Raw genomic sequence first — 27,280 nt, 5'->3', positions numbered from 1 at the left:
CAAGGAGAATAGGAATTGAGGGACTCTACAAATTAAATAAGAATAATGTAAGTGAAAATTTTAGACTTATCTCCAATTAACTAGCAAAAAGCTGGAAGTGGAGGTGTGGCTCAAGTGGTAGAGTGCTAACCTTAAGTGTAAAAGCCAAGGGGGAGCTGGGCACTGGTGCCTCACACCTGTAATCCTGGCTACTCAGGAGGCTGAGATCTGAGGATCATGGTTCAAAGCTAGCCCAGACAATAAAGCCCCTGAGATTCTTATCTTCAACACACCACCAGAAAACCAGAAATAATGCTGTGGATCAAAGTGGTAGAGCTCAAAAGTGAACAAAAGTGCTCAGGGACAGCACCTAGGCCCTGAGTTCAAGCCCCACAACCAACAAAAAAATAAGTCAGGGGGGAGCATGAGGCTCTGAATTCAAGCCCCAGTACACACATGTGTGTCCTAGTTACATAAGGAAGACCAAACTCTAATTCCAAAAGATAGTGAACTTGCCTTCTCATTATCTGTCTGAGGACTCTAAACAAGTGAAAGAAAAGCCTTGATTCAATTTCAGAAATATTTGTTGGGAATTTTCTGTAGATTCAGCCTCCTGTGCCATGCAGTGTATATGTATTGAGAGACCTCACATGCTTTCATTCTTGTCACTGTTGCCCTGGAATTAGGCATTGATCAAGAAGAAACTGGGAAGCAACTGGGCAGCCTTGCAAATTTACCAGCACAAATTTCTTTTCTACAATACGAGAGCTTAAACTCAAGGCTTCACTCTTGCTTGGCTTTTTCATCTTCGCTAGTAGTCTACCACTTAAGACACACCTCTACTTCTACCTTTTTTCTGGTTAATTGGAGATACAAATTTTTCAGGTTTGTCTGCTCAGTCTGGCTTTGAACTGTGATTTTTTTTAAAGATTTTTAGCTGCCTAAGTAGCTAAGATGATAGGTGTTCACCACTAGTGTCCAGCCCAGGACAAATTTCTAAAGGCACATGAATGCCATCAGACTACTTCTAAATTCTAAGATACAAATCTACATTTTGGTTTAGATTAAATATGATCAGATTCAGAAGTTATATTTGAGTGTGTGTAGATGCATACTTTATAGAGGTATTACAGCTCTTTTAAGTAATATGGAAAGGTGTTGAAGGATGTGTAGAGGAAGGCCGGGCTGGGGTAGTATATTGATTTGGGAGTTGAATATTCTGGATACTATCCTTGATTTGCTACAACCTCACTGAGTATCTGTGGGCAAGTAACTTGACATCCTGTGACTTCAAAGTAGACATGATAAAGATCAAAAATAAAAAGCAATATGGGATGTTGGCAAGTTTGTATGAATGAATATGTTGGTTGTACTCATGGTGCCAAATTGCAAGATCACCTGGTGCTACCTTAGGTATTTCAGTGATTAATGCTTTACAAGACAGGAGGATAAAGTTGGTTCTGACCATAATGGTCTGCTAGTTCAGCTAGACCTGGATGAAGGATCCATTTAAAAAGAGAGAATAGATGTCTGAGGAGCGAGGTTAGTCCCAGTGGTTGAGGACTTTAACTGATTAAACTAAGGAATTTGGATTTTGTTCTGTAGACACTATGGAGTTACAGAAGGTTATGTAAGCAAGAGACCAATATGAGCCAGGTCCCAACTCTATTGATATCTGCACGACTTTGGCCTTCAGCAGGTCCCCAAATTTTTTTCTGGGAATTGCTGTCTTTTATTTTTAGAGGAGTTGGACTATATGATATCTAAATATTGCCTTTCTTTATAAAGTTCGCTGTGTCTGTAAGTTGAGGCATCATTTTATTAATTCAATGCTACATAGACAAATTTTTTGAGACCTTGTCCTTTTTTTGTTGGTCATGGGGCTTGAACTCTGGGCCTGGGCACTGTCCCTCAGCTCTTCTGAGCAAGAGCATGAGGCCTAGAGTTACAGCCCCTGTACCTGCACACAAAAATATTATCTGCTGGGATATAATATTTTTATGTAGAAATGTTTTAAAGCTCAGTATAGAAGTTTATAGCTGTAGTTTCACCTATTCAGGAGGCTAATGTAGGGGGATCACTTGACCCTGAGGGCTTGGCATAAACCTAGACAGCATAGGAAGACCCCATCACACACACAGAAAGTTTTCTTTTAGTATGTTTTTGTGTCCAGTGGACAAATGGCCAGTAGACTTTGGGCTTTCACTCAGAGCAACCTGGGAGAATCATCATAGATAGAAAATTCCCCCATGATTCCTCCTTTGTGAACAGGTGGAGAATCTTAGTTGTCTCATTGATCGAAAGGAATCAATGTTAAGCATTAGAGGACCTTAATGAGATGAGAAGCTCTTTTTTGGGGGGGCCTGAACTCTGGGCCTGGGCGCTGTCCCTTAGCTCTTCAGCTCAAGGCTAGCGCTCTACCCCTTGAGCCACAGTGCCACTTCCGGCTTTTTTTCTTTTTGCTTATGTGGTGCTGAGGAATAGAACCCAGGCCTCATGCATGCAAGGCAAGCACTCTACCACTGAGCCACCTTCTCAGCCCCAAGAGATGAGAAGCTCTTTACCTGTTACCTACCATTTTAGGAATGAATTAGTGTAGATTTCATATGGTAATCTCAGACACAGGTTATTGCAGGGGGAGGGAAAGTGGGAGAAAAATGAGGGAGGGGGTAACAATGTTTAAGATGAAATGTACTCATTACCTTATGTAACTGTAACCCCTTTGTACATTACCTTTACAATTAAATTTTAAAAAAGAAAAAAAGTAGTTACCTACCAAGTTAAATGGAAGAAGTTGGACCCAATAGCTAGCCCTTTGAGGGATTGTTAATTAGACATTAAGAATGTACAGAAAAGGACTGGGGAAACATGGAAGCAGTAACTGTCCATGTTCTGGTTTCCATGTGCATGTGGAGGTAAGAAGAGGGCCCAACTTACTGAGCATGCCTATGAGGAGCAAGCTGCTTCTCGGTATTTGTAGGGAGGCATCTTGGAAGGAGCTAGGCTCTGTAAAGCTATTTGTAGTAGAATGTAAAACAAGATAGATAGATGCCCCTTGGTCAAGCAGAGCCTTTATAAAAGAATAACAAAGGGGATGAATATAATCAAGGACGATTATATGCATGTATGGAGCTATCACAATGAAACCACTTTGTACAATCAATATATATTAACAAAAAAGAAAAACTTTGCAGAAGACAAGTAGAAATGGCTTCATGGGACCTGGACTCCCCCTCACTCTGATCCTGCTCCTCCTCGTTCAATGTACTCTTTGCTGTTCTCACCTACCTTTGGGAACAACAAGCTATTGGCACTTGTGGTTGTTTGCATATGCTGTTTCCTCTGCCATGAATGCTTTTACCTTATTGTTCACCTGACTGACTGAGATGATTCTTTAGGGTCTAGTTTAAGTGTTACTTTCTGAGAGATGTTGCTATGATAAAGAACATTGAATCTGAAAAATGATATTCCCATTGTAATTCATTCTCCTAGCACTCATGTTTCTATGTTTACTTATTTAATAGTGTTGTCCCTCTTGCTAGACTATAAATCTGGGAGAGGGAGCACAGAGCAACAGGTATATATTAAAACATTATATACCTAATGCCTTGTACTACTGTATCACCCACATTGTAGGTGCTCAGGAAATACTTGTTGAATGGGTGAATGAGAGAATATGTAATCAATTATAGTATAGAATTGGAATAGATCTATATATAATATGTGCCTGGATGCTACAGTTAATTTCAGGGTTTGGCACTAAAAGACAATATGTATTTTTATATGTGAGTCTGCAGAAAACAAACGCGAGTCATATATTTATTCAGTGTATTCAGAATAAGTACAAAATAAAAATATGTGAAAACATAATTACTGGTGACACCACTAGTCAAAGTATGGCTGAGAGCAGGGAATTCAGAAAACTGGAGGTCTACCTAGGCTTGGTTATCTATCATCAGTGGCAAGGGAAGTCTTCCTAGTGTGGGACCCACACTAGGAATTTGATACTGAGGGAAATAGAGCTTCCTGACTGACAAAACCCATGCCATTTAGTGTTGTTGACTTGTGAATTTATCACGTATAGGGTAACTGCTATGACAAACAGCCTCATAAAGTCAGTGGCTTACCGTAACCTGGAAGTTCATTTCTCCTTATGTAGCATCCCAATGTACCAATGTAGGTTTATCCTGGCTGGGTAATCTCTTCTTTGGATCATTGCTTCACAACCCAGTCTCTTTCCATCTTGAGGTTCTGCCCTTCCTTGAATACTCACATTTACCTATCAGACTGATGAAGGAAAAGAGAAAATGGTGAATTGTAAGGGATGTATTGTATATTTGTTTTGTAAATTGAGATTTAATGTATATATCATAGAGTTGAACCATTTAAAGTGACCTAGTCATAGGGGTATTTTTTTAGCATATTCATTGTTATACAGTCATCATTACAAACAATTTTAGAATGTTTACAGCTCCTACCCTCTCCCCCAAAATATCTTGGTTACCTCCAATACACCCCCTCCTTCTTTCTAAACAACTTTGAATCTATTTTGGCAACCCATTAATAGTTGCTTACTTCCTATCCCCTCACCTGACTCTCTAGCCTTAGGGAACTACTCGTCTCTTTTCTATCTCTTTATGGCTTTGCCCATTTTGGCTACTTTCTATAAATGGAGTCCTACATGATATTTTGTGTGTAGAATCTTTCACAGAACATAATATTTGCAACATTCATCTATGCTGTAGCATATGTAGTAAGTACTCTGTTCCTTTTATTGCATACCATTCTGTTTTATAGATAAACCACATTTTATTTATCATTTCCTCAGTTGGTGGGTATTTGAATTGTTTGAATTTTCTGACCATCTGAGGGAGGTTTGTGTGAGGAAGTGATGCAAATTCTCATGGCCCCATCTAACTGCAAGAGAAGTCAGAAATGGGGTCTGGCTGAGTGCCCAGGAAGGAAAGGAAATGCAGTGTGGTGAACCTGCTACAACTCACAGATAAGGAGTAGAGTTTGTCTGGATCCATCAGAGTTCAGGCAGAACTACTCTTCAACTCTTGCTGCCACTGTGTGAGTGGGAAAGTCACCTCCTGAAATGCCCAGCTCTGTCACAGCACATGCTGGCCACTGTAAAGCCAGACGTCTTAGAAAGTACTTTAAGACCTCAGGAGACTGGGGAATGTCAGAATGATGGGATCTCAGGCAGGATAATTTCATAAGGCTTCTGCCTATTTAAAGAGTAAGAAAATAATTATTCTGGTGTGTGTTTCTTTGGCTCTGGGTATTGTTCACATGAAAACACAAGTCACCTCTAATTGTTGTCTTCTGTAAATATGAAGCATCTGGCCAGGGTAGGGCACCTGCTTGCTTGTATCTGGATTGTTTCTGTTGGAGTCCAGTCAGGTAACAGAAACTACTCTATGTATCTAAAATAGAAGAGATTGAATACAAGAAATTGGTTGCACAAGTGATAGAAGTTCTAAGGAGCCAAACAAATCCGTAAGACATTCCACATATTAGCAGCAGTAGCAAGCTGGTTATTCTGAAGTTAGAGCCTCACTTTAAGTCCAGGCCAACCTGGCCTGTGATCCTCCTACTTGTGCTTCCCCATGTGGCTTAAGATAACAAGTATATGCCCACTACACTCAGTCTTTGGAGTGTCTCAAACTTGGTTAAATCTGGGCTGTCCCACAAACAACAATCCCCCAGTTTCAAATTCTCAAGTAATGAGGATTATGGGATTGTGCCACTGTACCTACTTCTTTCCCTATTTTTATGATCATATATAAATTGTACAGATTAATTTTATTGTGAAATTTCCATACGTGCATAATGTATTTTAGCCAACATCTGTTACTGTTTATCTCCCCTCTGTCATTTAAAGAAAAAGTTCTATTAGCATCAATTTGTTGTACAAGGAGGATTCCTTTTAACATGTCTATTTATACATGCAATGTGTCTTGATCAGTAACCCCTCTGTCATTCTGTCTCCCCACTCTCCCTTCCTGCACCAGGCTCAACAAACTTCATTTTTCCATTTTCACACATGTACATAAGGTTATTTTGTACTTTGATCGTATTTACCCGCCTTGCTCTCTCTTTTTTATCCACCTTCCTCCCACTGGCTCTCATCCCTTAGAAAGTTCCCCATCCATTTTACACTGTCATTCATTTTTTAGGTCTATTTAGATTCTGAATAAGAGAAAGAACATGAAATCCTTGTCTTTCTGAGTCTGTCTTATTTCATTTAACATGATGACCTCCAGGTTCATCTGTTTTCCCTCAAATTACAAAATTCTTCTTTATAGCTGAATGTTCATTCCTTTTTATGACTGAATGTTCTATGTGTATGTATATGTAGTATGTGTGTGAGTATATATACATATATGTATATATGTGGTGCACTTATATAATGTGTTATATGTACTTGTGTTATATGCATGTTTTTATATAAACATATCTATATCACATTTTCTTCATCCATTTATCACGTAATGAACAATTAGACTGATTCTATAGTTTGACTCTTATGAATAGTGCTGCTAGAAACATGGGTGTTCAAGTATCTCTATTGTATGTTCCCATACGTTCATTTGGATAAATGTCCAAGAGTAATATCACTGTTTCATACAGTAGTTCTATTTTTAGTTTTTTGAAGAATTTCTGTGATTTCTGAAGCGACTACAGTAATTTACATCACCAATAACAAACACAGAAGGATTCCTTTTTCTCCATATCCTCACCAACATTTGTTGTTTCTCTATGTATTTTTAGGTCAGCTTTATTAAAATACAATTTACACACAATAAAATGTTAACTTACAAGCATACAATGTGATATATGCCAATTATATGCATGCAACTACCACCACCAAGACATAGATTATCACAGAAAGGCCCCCTGTGCCCCTTTCCTAGTGATTCTCCTCACCATCCAGCATCATTATGGATGATTTTGATTGACCTGCATTCTAATTCCTCACTGTGAAATTGATCATAGTGCCTAAACTGCTGTTTTGCTGATTTGGTAGTGTTTTTTCTGTATTTTTTTCCATTCTAGTTCTTGCATTAGTGTTTTAGAGTTTTCATTTCTCTCATGAAATAGCTGTGTTCACACATTCTCTCTCTCTCTCTCTCTCTCTCTCTCTCTCTCACACACACACACACACACACACGGCAAAAGAGACAGACATTCTCACTATATTTCTAGAAACCATGTTATAATAGCTGCTTTCAAATTCTTCTTTGCTCATTTCAATAGTCATCTCTGGGGTTCATGCATTATGTTTTTTACTTGATTATTGGATCACATTTTCCTCCTCCTTTATATATCTCATAATTATATCACATACTGGACATTTTATCTAAGAGAACTAGAGACTGAAGTATAATTTTAATTTTGTTTTGTTAGTATGACTATCAGAACCCTTTCCTAGGTCTGATGATTAACATGTATGACTGATTTTTTTGTGACTCTCCTAGAGAATAGCTGAGTTGAGAATGAACTACCTTTTTAATTAGATCCAGTTTACCTATGATTAGCCCAACACCAACCTTCTGTCCCTCTGCTGGTTTTGGGGTCTTGTCAATATTTGAGTAGGAATGGGATTGCTATTTCTGCTGTATTTGAATTCAGTTCTCACAGAGACTAGAATCCAAGTGTTGTGCTAAGCTGCCCTTTCACTCTGACTTTCTGGGCCAAATTCAGAAGGTGGGGGTGGGGCAAGAGAGTTGTTAGGATTATTTTTTCCTCTTAGAGATTCTTCCAGATTATATTCTCTCCTGTCAACCCATGCTATTGTCTAAAGATTGGCGGATTTTACCCCCTTTCTTTGTAAATTTTCTTTTATATCAAAGGCATTCTCTCCCAGCCATCAATACTTCGACCAGGTAAGCAAGTATGGAAGCTGTCACAGCTCTGTAATTCAGTTGTCTGGGTTTTTATTATTACCACAGACCACTCACACTTGTCTACATTCTAATTGGAAGCAGAAGTCTCTTCCAATGTTTTGAACAAGAGATTGAAGATAAAGTTTGTTCCAGAAAGAATGCTGGTCTAATGAGACATCTTGATTGCTGGTGATGCTCAGGACTGGCTTAGAAGAAAAAGTGTGTGTGTCACAGTGGTCCTGGGGCTTGAACTCAGGGCCTGAGTGCTGTCTCTTTAAACTCAAGGCTAGCATTTGACCACTTGAGCCACAGCTCCACTTCTGATTTTGAACTGTGATCTCCAGATCTCAGCCTCTCAATAGGTAGATTAAGGCATGAGCCACCAGCCTCCAGTGGAACAAAAGTATTTTTTAAAATATTTATTATTTTTGTTGGGGCTTGAACTTAGCACCTGCACTCTCACTTGGCTTTTTTGCTGACGTTTGGAGCTTAAACCCTTAAGCCACACCTCTACTTCTGGCTTGTTGCAGCTTAATTGGTAATAAGAGACTCACAAACCTTTTTACATGGGCTGACTTCCAATGTCAACCCTCTCAGATTCCATCTAGGCCAGTTCCTGGCCCTGAAGAAAGATTTATTGGAACCCTACCTCCACCCTCTGAACTTCTTCAGTGGGTACACAATATAGAAAAGATGGGTAGGCAAACAGGATGGTTAGTGGCAAGTTTATTCTGTGCTGGCTCAGACCTTAAGTTCACTAATGTAGTAAAGTAGTCAGATCTACTTTACAGATAAAGAACTGAGGCACAGAAGAGGGAAAGAGACTTGCTTATTAACTTGTGTAATAAATGATGTGAAAATAACTAGAATCTTTGACTACATAATTCCTAGTCTATTATTCTGAGGTTTATGAAGGGGGAGTTAGCAGTGACAAGATTTGTAAAATTAGAGTCTCATGTTTGTTGTAGGTAGGCTTTTTAACACATCCCAGCCCCTTTTGCCTTAGTTATTTATTTTATTTTATTGTAAAGATGCTGTACAGAGGGGTTACAATTACATGAGTAAGACAATGAGTACATTTTGCCTTAATTATTTTTCAGATAGGGTCTCGTCTTCCCCACCCCTCAACCCCCCTCCAGGCCAACCTTGAACTGGAATTCTATCTACATACTTCAGCATAAATATGATGACAAGTGTGCACTATTATGTCTGGATTATTTATTGAGATGGAGTTTTGCCACCTTTTGGGTGGCTACATGAAGCTACAGCCTCCTGAATTCTGCCTCCTGAGCAGCTAGGGTTATAGCTATGAACTCAACATTTTCAACTGGTGTTCTGTTTTTATTCTTGGATAAAAAATAGATTACGTATTTATTATATATTCTTATTGTGAAAAATTGGAAAAAATCTAAAGCAACAATTTCTTTGAACTCTAATCTCTGATTATATTATGCAAGTAATTTCTTTTGTTAGTGTGGTCTATATCATTCAGACAATTTTGCATGCAGTTATGCACTGATGAAATATGTCCTAGTGTAGTTTTAAAACTACCTGACTATACTGGGGGTATTCTTTTTGCTGAGTGATTAGTGTTTGGGGATTGTACTATGTCAATACCATATAATTCTGCTGAGTCTTCTATTCATTTAGCAGCCATTTATTGAGCATCTAATGTGTGCTAGATCCAGTTTTATGTACTAAGGCGCAGCCAAAAATAGACCAACATCCCCCAACTCAGATGTTGCCAGTTAATAAGGAAGTTGCAGGTTTTGAGTGTTCAGAGAAAACCTCACTCAATAGAAAGTGACATGGCAGAAAGGGTCAGAAAGTGATGAGGAAATATGCTATGTAAATATATGGGAGAAAGTATGGAGGTATAGGGATAAGCACATGTAACACGAAGGAGGCTCATGTAACTGGAACAGAGTAGGTAATAAGAGAATATATAATAAGAGATGAAGTTGGAGATATAACGGGGCACCAGATTTTGTAAAGCCTAATAGGCCATTAAAAATTAAGTTAGAAGCTGGGCACAGGTGGCTCATGCCTATAGTACTAGCTACTCAGGAGGCTGAGATCTGAGGATCCCAGTTCAAAGCCAGCCTGGGCAGGAAAGTCCATGAGACGCTTATTGCCAATTAACCACCAGAAAACCAGAAGTAGTGCTGTGACTCAAGTGGTAGAGCACTAGCCTTGAGCTGAAGACCCGAGGGACAGTGCCCAGGCCCACAGTTCAAGCCCCACGACTGACAAAAAAAAAGAAATGCAAATATGGTATTCAGTATACACAAGGTAGGAAATGAACAATGCAAGTGGTGGGCAAGGAGGGGAAACTGGTAGAAAGCAAAGAGAAGGGTGACATTGTCCAAAAGACAAATGCATGGTTGCCTGAATTGTGACATGGTAATCCTCTGTACAACACTTTAATAATAACCATAAAATTATATTTGAAATTAAAAAATATGTTTGCTCTAAAGGAGCCCCTGGAGAGTTTGGAGTAGAGGAGTAACCTGACCTTATAGACAGAGTAGCAAGATCTAGGTTGAGAATAGATTGTAGAAAGGTAAAAGGGTAGGAGCAAGAAATCACAGTGACTTGGGAACAAGGTGATAGTGGGAAGTCATGAGGATTGAACCAACTTCAGAGATTGCATGAAAAAAATAGGAAGTGGGTACTTGAAAGGGGTGGGGTGGGTCAAAGGGAAAGGGGTAAACAAATGAAGGGGAGAAGAGAGGGAGAATGTAATCAAGAATTCAGTGTATATCCAACAAAATAAGAATGAGGGAAGGATTTGGTAGGGGAAGGATGGGTAAGATAGTGAAAGGGTGACACTGATCAAGATGCATTGTGTCCATAAACTGTATTCCTAAATGACAATCCCTTTGTACAACAACCTAAAGATAATAATAAATAAATAAATGGAAGAAGAGTATCTAACTGAATAAGCATTCTTTAAAGAAATAAGCATAACGAAAGTTTTGGGCTTGAATACCAGGAAGAATAGACTGGTCATTGAACAAGTAAGGGAAAGCTGGGAAAATGATTTTGATAGGATGATCAAGCATTTGACTTTTGACATGTTCATGTTGAAGTATTGGATATGCAAGAGAGATGCTGAGAAAGTAGTTGGATAAGTAAGTCTGAAGTTAAGGAGAGAGACTTGGGATAGAGATAGATATTTGGGGGTCATCAAAATACAGATGATTTAAAGTGTCATGGTAGTAGATGGTAGCACCACGGGGTCAAGTTATTAGTAAAGAGGAAAGATCTAAGAATGTATCTATTGATACTCCAAAGTTAAAAAGATCAGAGTGATAAATAGAAACCAGAAAAAATTGGACTACAATAGGAAGAAAATAAGACAGATGTGGTGTCCTGAAAGTCAAATGAACAAGGTAACCCAAAGAAAAAGGAATACAGAGTTGTCATGTGTGCTGATAGATCAAATGCAGCCATAGGTACAATAGAACAAGGATTAAGAAGTGTTCAGGTGGTTTTAGAAATTATGCAGATTGTGAAAGGTGAGTAGCATGAGTGTGTCAGTCCTATCTCTAGGGATTTGTGTTTAATTAGTTTTGGGTTGCTTCTGGTTCCTATGTGATTGGAATATACAGCCAAGGCTCAGATTCACTGTCATCATTTCTCTTCAGTGTGAAATGGCCTTATTGTTAGAAACAGATGCTGCTGACTGAATAAACACAAGAGTTTTTACGTATAGGCTTGGCTCTGAAAATGATGAGCAGACCTGAGAGCTGATTATTAACCACTAAAAGGATTAGCTATTTAGCACCTGTCTTAAAGTGGCTTTTAGGCTGAAAATCTCTTTGCTTTTCTTTTTTTTTTCAGGTATTTGATTTTTACCTCATTTTACGTATACTCAAAAGACCTTTTCTTTTGTGTAACAAGTCTTAAGCTAATGAAATGGTTTAAAGGAAATCTCTTTTTACATTTTTATTAGTCTCAATTATTTCTAAAGGGGGATTTCATTTTGTTATGTCCATATATATAAAATGTTCCTTGGTCGGACTTACCTCCTCTATTATTTTCTTGTCTCCCTTTTTCCCAAATCAGTGTCAGCAAACTAGAAGTATTTTGACTATATTCATTCTCCATCACAATTGTTTTTTCTTAGCCATCCTGGGATGTGAACTCAAGGCCTCATGCTTGGTAGGCTGGCACCCTATCACTGAACTGCACCTCCAATCCTTAAGGGAAATTTTGATGGTCCATATAAAAGAGCAGAAAAAGGCACAACTTGAACTCACACCAATAATTAAACATTTAAGTGAGTTAAGCACATTCTTAGCACAATCCTGAATAATTCACACTTCAAAAGTTGACTGGTAACAGATATATGAATTTTGTACATCATTAAAGTTTCAATCTTTTTTTGTATTCTTACCACAGACATTAGAAATCATTTGAAAATTTTAGTAAATTTGAGTTGGGTTGAAATCTGTTAGCTTTTGAAAAATTAAATAATAAAGCCAGGCACCTGTGGCTCATGTCTATAATCATAGCTACTCAGGAGGCTGAGAACTGAGGATCAGAATTCAAAGCCATCCTGGGCTGGGAAACTCTGAAATCTTATTGCCAGTTACTATAGGAAAAAAAAAGCCACAAGTGGAGCTGCAGCTCAACTGGTAGAGCATTAGCCATAAGCAAAAATGCTCAGGGACAGTACCCAGGCCAACTTCAAGCTCCAGGACTGGCAAAAAAAAGGAAAAATTAAAGAATATCATGAGTAGGCTATGCAATAAGATTATCTGGTTTTTAGGCTGGTTAGGTTCTATATGACAGAGAGAAAAGATCAGCTATATCCAAGCAGTTCCCTTGGTACAATTAATATGTACTAAAAAATGAATGACAGGAAAGTCTTGTGGAGGGAAGGGTAGCAGTGGGATAGGGGAAGGCTAATGAAAAAAGTGAGTAAGGATAAATATGGCTGAAGTTGTTTGTTTACATCTATAAAAAAATAGAACAGTGAAGCTGGGCACTGGTGGCTCATACCTGTAATCCTAGCTACACAGGAGGCTGAGATCTGAGGATCGCGGTTCAAAGCCAGCCTGGGCAAGAAAGTCCATGAGACTCTTATCTCCAATGAACCACCAGAAAACTGGAAGTAGCGTTGTGGCTCAAGTGGTAGAGTGCTTGCCTTGAGCTGAAGAGCTGAGACTCAGCACCCAGGCCCAGAGTTCAAGCCCCATGACAGACAAAAATATAGAAAAGTGAAACTTTTCAAAATAGTTTTAAGAAATGTGGAGTAAAAAAAGATTGCTTGTGACTATGAAAATGAACAAGGAAACCTATTGAAATTATTTGGGGAAGTGGGGAGAGGGGAAGGAAGAATGATAGAGGGGGTGAGATTGATGGGAGCACATTGTAACAATGAAATTCCTTATATACGTTATGCAAGTTAATTTTTAATAGAGAAAGGGAAAGTGGAGCAGTGTAGAAGGAATGAGATTGAGGGGGTACACTGTATATGTAGATGCAAATATCACAATGAAATATTCTTTATACAGCTAATGAACCAAAGTAGAAAATGGAAAAAGCTAGAGTCAAAATACAGCCTTAATTATTGCAAGCTTCTAGAAGGATGCCAAGTGTCTAGATTAGCCCTTCTCAGCCAGAACTGACTTCCAACAAGAGAATTAAGCTCTAATGCCCTATGGCAACCATTGTGTAAAATGAACAAACTTCTCTTGTATGAAGAATGGGGCTAGCCATGTGACATCTTTGAAGAATTAAGATAATAGTCACTTAAATAATCAAATAAAATGTCAGGGTTTAATTCTATTGTGGAGCCCTGGTTGAGAAAGTCTGTTTTAGGTACTACTCTTGTCTTCTTGAATGATGCTGTAGATTTTTAAAGTACATGTCTTCAGGAAAGAAAGTATAAGAAATTCTATGGTATAATTACCGAGAAATTAAAATGGATAATTTCTTCATTTAGTTATTAGAGTAGTTATTAGCAGCATATGCATAGGACCACTTTGTATATATTAGGATATACAAAGTGGTATTTCTGAGCATTTTAATATGTATTCTTCCCGACTTTTGTCTATGTACATAAATGTATGTGTATGAGTATTTATTGCAAATTATAGGATCATATTTACTTAGTTCAAAAGTCCTTTTTTCATATAATGTAATGGATATTGTTCTATATAATCACATATGTATCTCCTTTCTAAGGGCTGCATTGTATCCCATAGTCTGGTTGTTACGAAACACATGTGTTGATATTTTCCTGTTAATTATATCCAGTTCCTCACTTTTGCAAGAAAGTGCCATAACAAACATTTTGTTAAAAATTGGAAAAATATCTCTAGATCATGCATGGTGCATATAACTGTAATTCCAGCTACTTCAGAGGTGGAGATGTAAAGAATTATGGATGGCTCTAGATCATCCTGCGCAAACAGTTAGCAAAACTTTATTTCAACCAACAAGGCAGATGTGGTGGTATGCCCGTAAGTTACCAGCTGTGTGGGAGGATGTCTAGGAAGTTCATGATTTGAGACTAGCTCTGAGCAAAAACATGAGCACTATCCAGAAGAACACAATGAAAGTAATACGGGCTATGTGTGTGTGTCTCAAGTGGTAAAAGTTCCTGCCTAACAAATGCCAGGCCCTGAGTTCCAACCCCAGTGCTACAAAAAAAATTCAATTTTACAGATTCTAGAAGGAGGATTGTTGAGTCAGGATGGTGCCTATTAAATTTTTTGTTTTGTCATGTAAATTTTCAAATATATTTAAAAGTAGAAAATAGTGTAATTGTAAGTATGTTTCTTTGTAACAGAGATCAGTAGAATACAGAGAGATATAAGAAGTAATTATGAAATTGGTTTATGCCATTATGGAGGCTGAAAAGTCTCATGAGTACAAGTTGGAGACCCAGGCAGTCCAGTGGTACACTTCAGTCTGAGTCCAAAGTCCTGAGAACTTGGGGTGACATTGGTTTGAGTCCTAGAGTCTGAAAGCCTGGTACCAGCAGCTTTAGTATCTCAGGGTAGAGACAAGAGAAGATGGATATCTAACCTCAAGGAGAGAGGAGGAGGAAGAAAGGAGGAAAAGTGGGGGTGGGGGAAAAGAGAGGGGGACACAGAAGAAATGGAGAAGGGGGATAAGGAAAGGGAGAGAGAGAGAAGAAAGAGTAGAAAAATGCAGCCTTTGGGTCTCAGTGATTTAGATGGTACCAGCCTACATTGGCGGAAGAAAAATCTTAGTCTAATGATTTAATGTGAATTTCATAGATGTGTTCAGAAAAAATATTTAACAACTATCTTGGCATCCATTAGCCTATTCAAGTTGACACATACCACTAACTACTGCTATAACTAATGACCTCCATGTACTCATGTTCACTTGGATAATTATCACTTCATGTCATTGTTTCCCTCATTGCTTCTTTGCCCTCATACTCCAGCAATAGATTCATTATGAGTCATAGATATTTCAGTATGTCGCTCTAAAAGTTAGACAATTTTATAAAGCAATCACAGCTATGGTATCAAACCTAAAAATTAATGATAGTTCCTCAATGTCAGTGTTTATATTTCCCCCTTTTTCACTTCTTTTTCTTTTTTGGGGGGGTGTTCCGGTCGTGGGGCCTGAACTCTGGGCCTGGGCACTGTCCCTCAGCTCTTCAGCTCAAGGCTAACTCTCTACCACTTGAGCCACAGTGCCACTTCTGGCTTTTTTCTTTTTGCTTATGTGGTGCTGAGGAATCAAACAGGGCCGCATGCATGCAAGGCAAGCGCTCTACCACTGAGCCACCTTCCCAGCCCGACTTATTTTTCTTTTTTTCATTTATTTTACATGAGTTATTACATGTTATTACATGTTATTTACATGGTTGTTATGATTTTCAAGTCTTTTGTTATATCACTTTCCCTTTCCTGTCTAATTTATCATTTTTATGATATGTTTGTTAAAAATAAAATCAGATAGGTACTGAGAACACATATATGAGATTTACTGGCACAGATCTTCAACACTTGCTACATTTGAAAATGAAAAGGGAAATCTTATTTGGAAACTTTTCCTGGTAGAGTAGAGCCTTTTAGCCAGTATTTGCACAGAACAAATACATATGTATAAGTATATGTATATGTATATATATATTGGTCTTGATTCCGATGTTTATTGTCTCATACCATGTATCTTTCAGGAGAAATACTGAAGGTGACCGGGAGAAGGCTCTTCAGGTCATGCTCCAGATTCTACAGAGCTGTGATCACCCAGCCCCTGACATGTTCTGCCTGTGTGGAAGGATCTACAAGGACATCTTCCTGGATTCCGACTATGAAGATTATGAAAGCCGAGACAGTGCCATTGAATGGTAAATAGCAAATAACAGAATCACAGAGACTGAGCACACAAGATTTTTCCCTAGTGAAAAATTACAATAAATGTGTTCGAGGAATTTCCAGATCCCCCTTTCTGAGAGAAAAACCATGAAAACCAGGGTTTGTTGCTATTCACACTTCCATGTTTACTCATGTATGAGGCAGGATAGAGACTTAGCATGATCCCTCTCAGCTACCCCTTCAAGAATCTTGTCTACCACCTTTGGGGCATTGTCTTTCCAGTGAGTTGCTCATTCCTTCCTTCATTCATTCAACAAATGTTTATTGAGGGCTTTCTCTGGGCCAGAGAATTTTCTAGATGGGGCCAGGAGTCTTAACAGTCTTAGAGACCCCTTACACTGCTGGTGAGGAAAATCAGACAAGCAAAGAATGTAAAATTTATAGAATTTCTTATGAAATGATAGCCCCTCTATACCTTAAGAATAACAATAAAATTATTATTTTTTGGGTCCAGTCATGGGGCCTGAACTCTGGGCCTGGGCACTGTCCCTCAGCTCTTCAGCTCAAGGCTAGCACTCTACCACTTGAGCCACAATGCCACTTCCGGCTTTTTTCTTTTTGCTTATGTGGTACTGAGGAATCGAACCCAGGGCCTCAGGCATGCAAGGCAAGCACTCTACCACTGAGTCACCTTCCCAGCCCAAAATTATTTTTTTAAAGCAAAAGAATTTCGGCTTATGATCAGGCTTATGGAGAGCAGTTAAGCAGACAGAGAGCAATTTTAAACAGGTGGTCAGTAAAAGTGAATACAAATATAAAGTTTAAGCTGGGCACCAGTGGTTCATGGCAGTTTGAACCCAGCCCAGGCAGGAAAGTCCTTGAGACTTCTATTGCCAGTTAACCACCAAAAAAAGCCCAAAGCAGAGGTATAGCTCAAATTATAGAGATCCAGGCTTCAGTGAAAAAGCTAGGGGACAGCATCCAGGCCCTGAGTTCAAGCCCCAGGACCAGTACAACAACAACAACAACAACAATAATAATAAAGTTAATGAAGTAGTGAGCCTTGCAGACGTTCTAGACAGAGAAAACAGCAGAGACAGAATCCAAGGAAAAAGTGTGAAAGGTAAGGATTATGCAAAGGATGTGAAGGAAGATAGCTTGAGACAGGAGGGAAGAAACATCTTTTTGCTCTTGAGCAGGAAGGAACCATCTCTGGAGGACTCTGAGCAGAGGATTGATAGTATCTGCCACTCATTTTAGTAGGAATAGTCTCACTGTTGTGCAAAGTATGTCTTTAAAATGTCTCAGCTATGGCCTGCTGCCTAACAACCCTAAAAGTCAATGACTTCAAACCATAGTTTCTCATGATTCTGTGGAGTTTCCAAGCAGTTCCTCTTCTGGCTTTGTCCAAGCTCACTCTGAAAGCTGCTATCAGCTAGAGGAGAAAGCAGAGCTTAGAAGATCCAAGATGGCCTTATATAATAACATTTGGCAGTTGGTATTGACTGGTGATATGATTCAGGTCCCAGTCGACCAGCTTTATTTCCTGGTACCAGAGTGTGAAGGTTGGAGCCAGCAGGCTTCTTCTGGGACATAGGCTTAAGAACTCACATGAAGTTACTTCTGTTACATGCTATTGATCAAATTGAGTCACATGACCTGCCCAAGTGAAAGAATAGATTAATACACTCCATCTCTGTATGATTAGAACTTCAAAGTTATATTGAGATGAAAGAAATTTTTGTCCATTAAACTGTCTGCCACAGGAGCAAGAACAAGAAGCAGAGACTATGGCAGTAATTCAGTGTTGCTGGTGACCTGAACCAGGATATTAGTGATGAAAATGATTATATATATATATATATATATATACACCATATCTCATATATATATATCTTATATATTATGTATATCTTATCATATATATACATATGAATATATAGATAGGATATGATTTGATAATGGAGCCGTTTCTCTCAGAAAAGCTCTTGACATTACTCTTTTTTGGCTCTCAGTTATAATTGTTTGCACTCCTCCCTCTTGCCCTCTTCTCCTTCTGCCTCCTCTCCTCGCCCTCCACCTTCCTCTTCTTCCAAGCATGACACTCTGTCCTCTGCCACCCTTTGTCTAGCCACACATGTTTTCTGGCTAGTCTGATGCCTTGGTACCCTTACCAGGATATCTGTAGCCCAAACTCTCTACTACGTTGTGGTGCTACATAGCCCTCCTCTTTGCCCACTGGTTATACCTCAAATGATATGGGTATTGAAGAGTCACAGTGTTGAAAACTGAAGTCATTTCCTCCTCTCCACATGGCAGAGTTTCCAATACCTTGCTTTCTAGCTACCACTGTTTACCTGCCCAGGCTTAAACATTCAGTTAATGCTTGCTTCCTGTAACTCATCTGACTCCCCATATAGTCAGTGCCCACTTCTAGCCTTTCTGTGACTCTTCCCTTACTCCTTTCCAATCTTTTCTCATTACCACCACCTGCCCTAGTCACTGCCATCTCTTACTTTCTTACTAGAGATGTTCTAATAGTATCCCACATAGTCTCTCTGTTTGGTGTCTCTTCAGTCCATTCTTCATAGATTTACAGTTTGTTCCTCCAAAAAAATCAAAATTCCACATGGAGCTCCATTCCCTATTATATGAAAGTCAGACTTTGAGATCACCATTTTTTGAAAATGCTTTGAAAATGTTCTACAATATACCTTCAGCCCTGTCTTCTACTACTTGGTATGTGTTTGACTAAACTATAGTTCCTTAGGATTTCCCAAAGTGCAGCTCATGTCATTATTTTTATCACAGCTTCTTTTTCCACATCATTGTTAGTACATTTCTGACCATCTTCATGTCACGTCTCCACTTTCTAGAGTTTTTATATCTCCTATATTTAGGGTCTCCCTGTGAACTTCTCTGTATTTGGATTTTTGTGGTTTTGTCCTTCTCTCATTCTTCTGGGTATTTTCCCTCATTGTGTGTGTGCCTTATCCCTTCCTTCATAGTATATGTTCTTGGAAAACTAGGACCTTCTTTTATTCTTATTTATTATCTAGTAGTACCTAATCACTGTATGATAGAAACAAGGCACTCAGAGTTTTGAATGGAAGTCTGTTTGATAGAGCTAAAGTAGTAAGCTATGTTCCCATTTGAGTGGCCAAGAATTCAACATCCAGGTCAGGAAATCACTATCTACAGCTCCTTCATACAAATCATAGGAATTTCTCTCCACCTACTCAGAAGGTAGTGGTGGTAGGTATGGGGAACAAAGATAGCTTTGCCTTTTGATTATAACACATTTGCTCTGGATGATACCCTCTGGAATACAGATGTGGAGTATGCAGCCCAAGGAGGTGGGTGGGTGATCCAAGTTTATAAGGATGGTTAATGGCAAATCTAGTACTGTAATCCTGTTGCAGTTGACATGATTTCTGCCCCTGAATGAGTACTGTGTGACTTATGGAGAAGAACATCCTTTGCCTTCTCAGTATAACTTTTCTTTCAAGTGTAAGTTTTTACATATTTATTACTATGCCCATTCTTAAAGAAAAAACAGTTTAAAAAATGCCTGTCAATCCAGGCAGTATTGTCATTTCAGCTTGACTGGTTCATGGTAGAGCATAAATATGTGGGCATCTGGTACAATTCTTTATAGACCCAGCTTGGTTCTTTTCCAGTGTCTTCTCTTGAAGTTATACCTGATTTTGTTACCAGTTTTCATCCAAATCCACTGGGGAGTAGAGCAATTTTGCTTTTGTTTCTTGGCCCAAAACTTCTTGATTCTGAAAGTTTTGTGAGAAGACATGGTTAGAAGCCCAGGCAGCACCGTTCAGTATAGCTTTTCATTGTGGAAAAATGAAAAAAATCCATTATGATAAAGCATTCTCAGAACATACTATATGGGTGTGGGAGGGGGAGGTTTGTCCTCTGATCTGCTGGATGGTATTTGTGTTATACTCCAAAGTTCATAAAGCCACATGTTAGCTGACTTAACTTTTCCCCTCAAGAACTAATATTTTATTGTAGAATTCTCTTGTCAAATGCATAATAAATTACTCCTGGCTTGCAAGTCCTTAGTTCTAACAGTGTCAATTATAGGTATTACTTAATTGACTTAATTGACTTAATTTTTTCTTAACATAATAGTCATACTTCCTCATGGAGGAGAAATTTTTATGTGTAGGAAAGAATTGAGAGTTAAAATGAACCTGTAAGCTTTTTGTATAAAAATGACACTCCTAGATTTGAGGGAGTTTTTGGTTTGTTTTGTTTTAGATTTTGTTTTTGAGACAGGATCTCCTTGTGTAGTCCAGCCTGGACTAGAACTTGTGATCCTTCTGCCTGTCTTCTGATTGCTAGTATTATGTACATGTACCATCATACCTAGCCCATGTTCCCTGTTTTGTATTTTATTCTTTATCCTAATGTGATATATCTCTACCCCTTTCACCTTATATGCCACTGCTCAGATAAGTATTTGAGGTCTGAGATGCTAGAATTATGGCTTCCTGCATGAAGAACTGATTTCACATTGTGCTATAAGCAAGCACACAAATGGCATGCAAAAAGAGAATGATTGATGCCATTTCTGTGTAATAAAAATATTCACTGTGCAACAGTAGTCTAAAATTTTAAATTAATTTACTTTTATTACAGAAGTGATATGCAGAGACAGGAATTACATTTTCATGTGTCATTTGTTCCCTCATTCTCTCGCAGTTCCTCCCTTCCATCTCTACCTATGAGTTGTATAGTTCTCTTTCGTCAATGTCCCTTGTGCTCCACTGCTACACTTTTCACCCTTTTTTCCTCAGATTCTGTGCCCTCCTCTCACCCTCCACAGATATGCATGTGAATACACTGTATATAAAGGTAAAGGATATAGAATCATCAGAGAGAAAAAACAAATTAAGAAAAAAAAGTCCTTGGTTTGGTATCTTTGGAGTTTATTTCAGTATGTATATTTTATATACATATGAAGAGGCACTTGGGTATTGTATCTTCGTGATTCTCTCCTAAGACTATCCTCATGTGAATATCTTAAAGCCTGTGTAATTTGTCATATTCCAGTGTGTTTTAGATCTAACTTCCACATATCAGAGAGAACATGGGACATTTGTCTCTCTGATCTTGGCTTCCTTTGCTTAACACCATTTGTTTGAGTTCCATCCATTTCCCTCCAAATGACATTATTTTATTCTTTTTAATGGCTGTGTAAAATTCCATTGTATATAGTATCACGTTTTCTGGATCCACATATCTATTGTGGGGCATTAGGGTTGTTAGTAGTCTAAATTTTAAAATGGGAATTGCACATAAAGCTATGGCTATCTTTTGGGAGTAGGATTATACTTTAAAAGTCTCTTGTATGCTTCAATATGATTTCTATATATATTTATTATGGCTTTTCTAATAAAAATATAAGCCTTATAAAAAGAATATAAAACTCCCTAGTGTTTTAAAATATTCTGAAATATTTCTATTACAACATTTTGTTAAAAAGTTATTTGATCCACGTTCTGGTAGCCCCTACCTATAATCCTAGCCACTCAGGAAGCTAAGATCTGAGGTTTATGGTTCAAAGCGAGCCCAGGCAGAAAAATCTGTGAGACTTTTTTTGGTAGGTTGTGGAGTTTGAACTCTGGGCCTGGATGCTGTCCCTCAGCTCTTCAGCTCAAGTGCTCTACCACTTCAGCCACAGCGCCACTTCCAGTTTTCTGGTGGTTTATTGGAGATAAGAGTCTCATGGACTTTCCTGCCTGGGCTGGCTTTGAACCGTGATCCTCAGATCTGTCTCCTTAGTAGTTAGGATTATAGGCATGAGCCACTGGTACCCAGGTCTGTGAGATTTTTATCTCCAATTACCCACCAAAAAGCCAGAAGCGGAGTGTGACTCAAATGTTAGAGTACCAGCCTTGAGTGAAAAAGCCAAGTTAAAGTACAAGGCCCCTGGGTTCAAACCCCAGTTCTAGCATGAGTATGCACACACACACACACACGCACACGCACGCCCGCATGCACACACACACACACACACACACGCACTCCAGCACTTGCCTTGCATGCATGAAGCCCTGGGTTCGATTCCTCAGCACCCCATAAGCAAAAAGAAAAAAGCCGGAAGTGGTACTGTGGCTCAAATGGTAGAGCACTAGCCTTGAGCTGAAGAGCTGAGGGACAGTGCCCAGGCCCAGAGTTCAGGCCCCACAACCAGACCAAAAATAAATAAATAAATAAAATAAATAAATTAGAGTAATATATATGCTCATGAGAAGATAGTTTGTACCATTATCTATACATTTTGTACTGTTATCTATACATTGTAATACAATAAAATCTGATAAAAATTTGATGGTTTTGTAATTACAGGTATCGCAAAGGATTTGAACTCCAGTCTTCCCTTTATTCAGGAATTAACCTTGCAGTTTTGCTGATAGTTGCTGGTCAACAGTTTGAAACTTCCATTGAACTGAGGAAAATAGGTAACACTGTTCATTATTGCCAATGTTCGTACTTTGGTCACACTAACTTAACATTAAATTTATGAATATTTTTCAAAAGGAAGAGTTACTTTCTAGACAGCAGCCCAAATAAAACATCTGCTTATCTTCCACTTAAAGGCTTGCATGGTATAACAGAAAGATCTTCATGACTGTTTAAAATTCAAATTCTTAAGGTGTTCGTCTGAACAGTCTGTTGGGAAGAAAAGGGAGCTTGGAGAAAATGAACAATTACTGGGATGTGGGTCAGTTCTTCACTGTCAGCATGTTGGCCAGTGACATCGGGAAGGCAGTCCAGGCAGCAGAGAGATTGTTTAAACTGAAACCGCCAGTCTGGTAAGTCCCATCTCCAAATCTGACCTTCACAAAAGAGTAGCAACTGCCATATTTCTCCTTCTGACTTCTTCATTAAAGCAGTTAGAGAAGACATAATGGCTCCAAGGGGCTTGTTGCTTTCATGTAAATGGAGAGAAAGATGCATACATGCACAGAATAATGGCCCTGTGCTTTCTATCTCTGAAATTAGACTATCAATCCTGTTATTTTCTTCAGCTTGTCTAACTCCTCAAGAGCAAAATATTTATTTGTATTGGTATTTATCCATGCATCTTTTAGAAAGCCTGTGATAGAGCTATAAAAAGCACACCAAGAAAACGATGACCCTTACAAAAACCACACACAGTGTGGTTAATAAAATGATGACACAGCTCTGATGTAGCCATTATGCAGACATGTGTTCATGCTTTATTATAGAATAAGAAAAGCTAGTTGCAAGATATTTTTCTTTATCAGTGGCTCTCAATCTTTATTATACATCAGAATCACTTGTGTTGATTTAAACACATATTGCTGAGGCTACACTCAGATATCTAATATAGTAGGTGGCTATGGAATGTTCAAGCAGCTGATTTTTTTTTGCCAGTCCTGGGTCTTGAACTCAGGGCCTGGGTGCTGTCCCTTAGCAAACTCAAGGTTAGTGCTTTACTTCTTGAACTACCACTCCACTTCTAGCTTTTATGGTGCTTAATTGGAGATAAGAGTCTCACGACTTTCTTGCCCTGGCTGGCTTCCAACTGCAATCCTCAGATCTTGGCCTCCTGAATAGGTAGAATTATAGGTATGAGCCTGTGGCTGAGCATAATACCTTAGTATCTAGCCTTTCCAGAGGTCAAACTGACAAAATGTATGTGGCCCAAAGCTTCCACCATGAGTCATATTGTATGCATAAACTGTCTAGCATGGGCCAAGGCTTTTAGAAAGTACTATACTTTTAGCAGGAAGGACATTCCAGGGTCTTAGAGTCAGTGTTTCAGTATCCAGTCAAGGTCAGACTTTCTTTGGAATGTGTAGCATTTTGAGGACTGCTGAGTACCCACGCAAGTCAGCTTGGAGTTTACGGCTAGTCTGCCGTCACTGGTAACTCTAGACTTCATCTTCAAAGAGCAAATATAATACTTTAATGTATTCAGTGGATTATTCCTATTTAGTACAAAAGAGGATGGAATACCACTGCCTGGCAGCTATATTTCAGAAAGTTCTCAAAGACAGGAAAGGTATAGGCAGAGTCAAGACTTCATAATGCTAAAGTCCATCTGGTCAGATCCTAATCATATAAAATAAATAATATGACAACAAGTTTCACATTTGTGATTGGTAGGAATAAAGGAGAGGATGCAAACGGACGGTGTGATTATAGGAGGACCAAATAAGGGACTTGTGCTGATAGAAATGTTCTCTACTTTATATCAACAGCAACACCAAATTGTGGTACTGTACTATAATGTTGCCATCATGGTTAAATAGATCAAGGGCATATGAGTTCTCTCAGCATTTTTTCTTTGCAACTTCATGTGAATCTAAAAATACCTCAAATTAAAAGTTTTATTAAAGAAAAGACAGTGGATTTTAAATATTGCCATTTTGTAATCACTTTTACTTTCAAGCTACTTGCTTTTGTTATTTAAAACATTTAATATATGAGCCAGGCACTGGAGGCTCCCACCTGTGAGAGGTACTCAGAAGACTGACATCTGAGGATCATGGTTTGAAGCCAACCTGGACAGAAAAGTTCATGAGATTCTTTTTTTTTGGGGGGGTCCGGTCGTGGGGCCTGAACTCTGGGCCTGGGCGCTGTCCCTCAGCTCTTCAGCTCAAGGCTAGCACTCTACCACTTGAGCCACAGCGCCACTTTGGGCTTTTTTCTTTTTGCTTATGTGGTGCTGAGGAATCGAACCCAGGGCCTCGAGCATGCAAGGCAAGCGCTCTACCACTGAGCCACCTTCCCAGCCCGTTCATGAGATTCTTACCTCCAATAAACTAGTTAAAAAGCTGGAAGTGGAGCTATGGCTCAAGGGGTAGAATGCTAGACCTGGGCACTGTCCTTTGGCCTGGAACAGTGCCCAGGCTCTGAATTCAAGCCCCAGGACTGGAACACAAAAACAACAGTAACATGACCCATTTAGCATATGCTTTCCAATCACTGTGATTGGGTCTGATGTTGGCCAATCCATGCTTTATAATTCTGTTGGACTAACTTTGCCTACTGTATGGATTTCTTTTCATTGTGTGGCTACAAATGATTGTTTCTGAGACAATCATAGTATAATATGAAATTAAGTAAATAAAAGTTTTAGTGAGTTTCTTTTAAAAAGCTAGTAGATCTGAATTCAGTTTCTTTAAGACTAACATAGGGTTTCTGACTTTTCCAGGTACCTGAGGTCATTAGTTCAGAACTTGTTATTAATTCAACGCTATAAAAAATCCAATACTGAACATTCCCCCAGGCAGGAACAACTTAACTTCTGGCTAGATATAATTTTTGAAGCAACCAATGGAATTACTCATGGACTCAGATTTCCGGTAAGATATTCTAAATCTGGTTAATTTGTTTGATTGTTTTGAGGTGCTGGGGATTAAACCTAGAGCCTTGTACATACTAGGCAAGTAATATACTACTGAGCTGTGTGTCTAACCCCAGATTCTTTAAGTTAGACCAAAGAAATTTGGATTAGTGCTATTGGATTATTAATGCTCAGAAAGGAAGAAAATTGTAGAACAATTTATGTGAGGATAACCATGATTCCTATGGAGACCAAGCAAGCCATGTGTTAACTCCTTGGGAAGTAGCCATATCAAATAGTAGCTCTCAATTAAGAGTGATTTTGTCCTCCAAGGGACATTTGGTAATGTCTTATGACATTTTGAGTTGTCAAAACTGGGGTAGAAGGGGCTGGGAAGGTGGCTCAGTGGTAGAGCACTTGCCTTGCATGTATGAGGCCCTGGTTCGATTCCTCAGCACCACATAGGCAAAAAAAAAAAAAAGCCGGAAGTGATGCTGTGGCTCAAGTGGTAGAATGCTGGCCTTGAGCTGAAGAGCTGAGGGACAGTGCCCAGGCCCAGAGTTCAGGCCCCACGACCGGACCCAAAAAAAAAAAATCTGGGGTAGAAGATGCTGTGCTGCTAGCTGGAACAACTGGAATGGCCGGTAAGCATCCCACAATGCATAGGATAATAAGGAGTTATCCGGTCAAAAATGTTAATAGGCCCACGGTGGAGACACTGCTCTAAAAATCTAGTAGTAGCCAAGTGGTAGTGGCTCATGCCTATGAGCCTAGCTACTCAGGAGGCTCAGATCTGAGGATTCCTGTTCAAAGCTAGCCTGGGCAGGAAAGCCCACAAGACTGTTTTCTCCAATAAACTATCAAAAACAAGCCAGAAGTAGCTCAAATGGTGGAACTTCAGCCTTGAATAAAAGGGTTCAAGCTCTAAGACTGATCAAAAATATACTCATAGTGAAAAAGTACATTCTGAAGCTATCTTGTATTAAACTTTGGTTTGTCTCTTAATGTTGATTAGTGGCACTAATCAATAGTAAAACCTTATTGAAAAGGAAGAATTGCTTTTAGCTTTGCATTGAGTTTTTGTTTCAATGTTACAATCATCTTATAAGGAGTCATTGCTAAGCTTTCTAAATGCTTTGGAAATTATGCTTCAATAATTTTGTTTCATATTTATGCCACAAGATTTTGTGAGCATGCAGTTTTTAAGAATTTCAGTAAACATCTAATAAAAGATGGAATTGTTGAAAATAATAATTATTTTGCTCCTGGGTAATACATTTTAAAATCTCCTTTTAATTATGAAATACTTAAAACTTACAAGGTACAAACCAGTAACAAAACAGATTCTGTGTAAGCTCTACTCAGGTTTAGCAATCTTAAACATAGTGCTTCATTTGTTTTGGAGATTTGTTTTTTCTCTCCTCATCCCTGTCTCACCCACTCCATCTTTCTACCTGCTCTTGTCTCTCTTTCCCTCCTCCTCCTTCTCTTCCTTCTCTCCCCTTTCTTCCTCTCTCTTAACCAAATGACACCTTATTAATGAAAACATCACTCACCTTTCATCTCTTTTCATGTACACACACTTTATACCTGATGACTATCGACTTTACTTTCTATTTCTCTTGAAAATTGTTTCCTTAGCAAGGCACTGTTGGCTCACACCTATAATTCTAGCTATTAGGAGGCTTGAGATATGAGCATCATGGTTTGAAGCCTGCCTAGGCAGGAAAGTCCGTGAGACTCTTATCTCC

At 38.8% G+C, this 27,280-nt stretch overlaps 1 protein-coding gene across 1 annotated transcript in view; it reads left to right on the top strand.

The window, feature by feature from the left end:
- The window catches only part of Map3k15 (mitogen-activated protein kinase kinase kinase 15), a 108,192-nt gene that overhangs the window by 41,510 nt on the left and 39,402 nt on the right, over positions 1-27,280 (top strand). Inside the window, exons 7-10 of the mRNA XM_013026501.1 lie at positions 16,048-16,218; positions 22,559-22,671; positions 22,866-23,025; positions 25,398-25,548. Of these exons, the coding sequence (XP_012881955.1) occupies positions 16,048-16,218; positions 22,559-22,671; positions 22,866-23,025; positions 25,398-25,548 (595 nt within the window). The remainder of the gene's footprint in view (positions 1-16,047; positions 16,219-22,558; positions 22,672-22,865; positions 23,026-25,397; positions 25,549-27,280) is intronic.

The sequence above is a fragment of the Dipodomys ordii genome, unplaced genomic scaffold, assembly GCF_000151885.1.
Source record: "Dipodomys ordii isolate 6190 unplaced genomic scaffold, Dord_2.0 Scaffold94, whole genome shotgun sequence".
Lineage (NCBI taxonomy): Eukaryota > Metazoa > Chordata > Mammalia > Rodentia > Heteromyidae > Dipodomys > Dipodomys ordii.
Note: the sequence above shows the minus strand (reverse complement) of the source record. Positions and strands in the feature narration are given on the sequence as shown.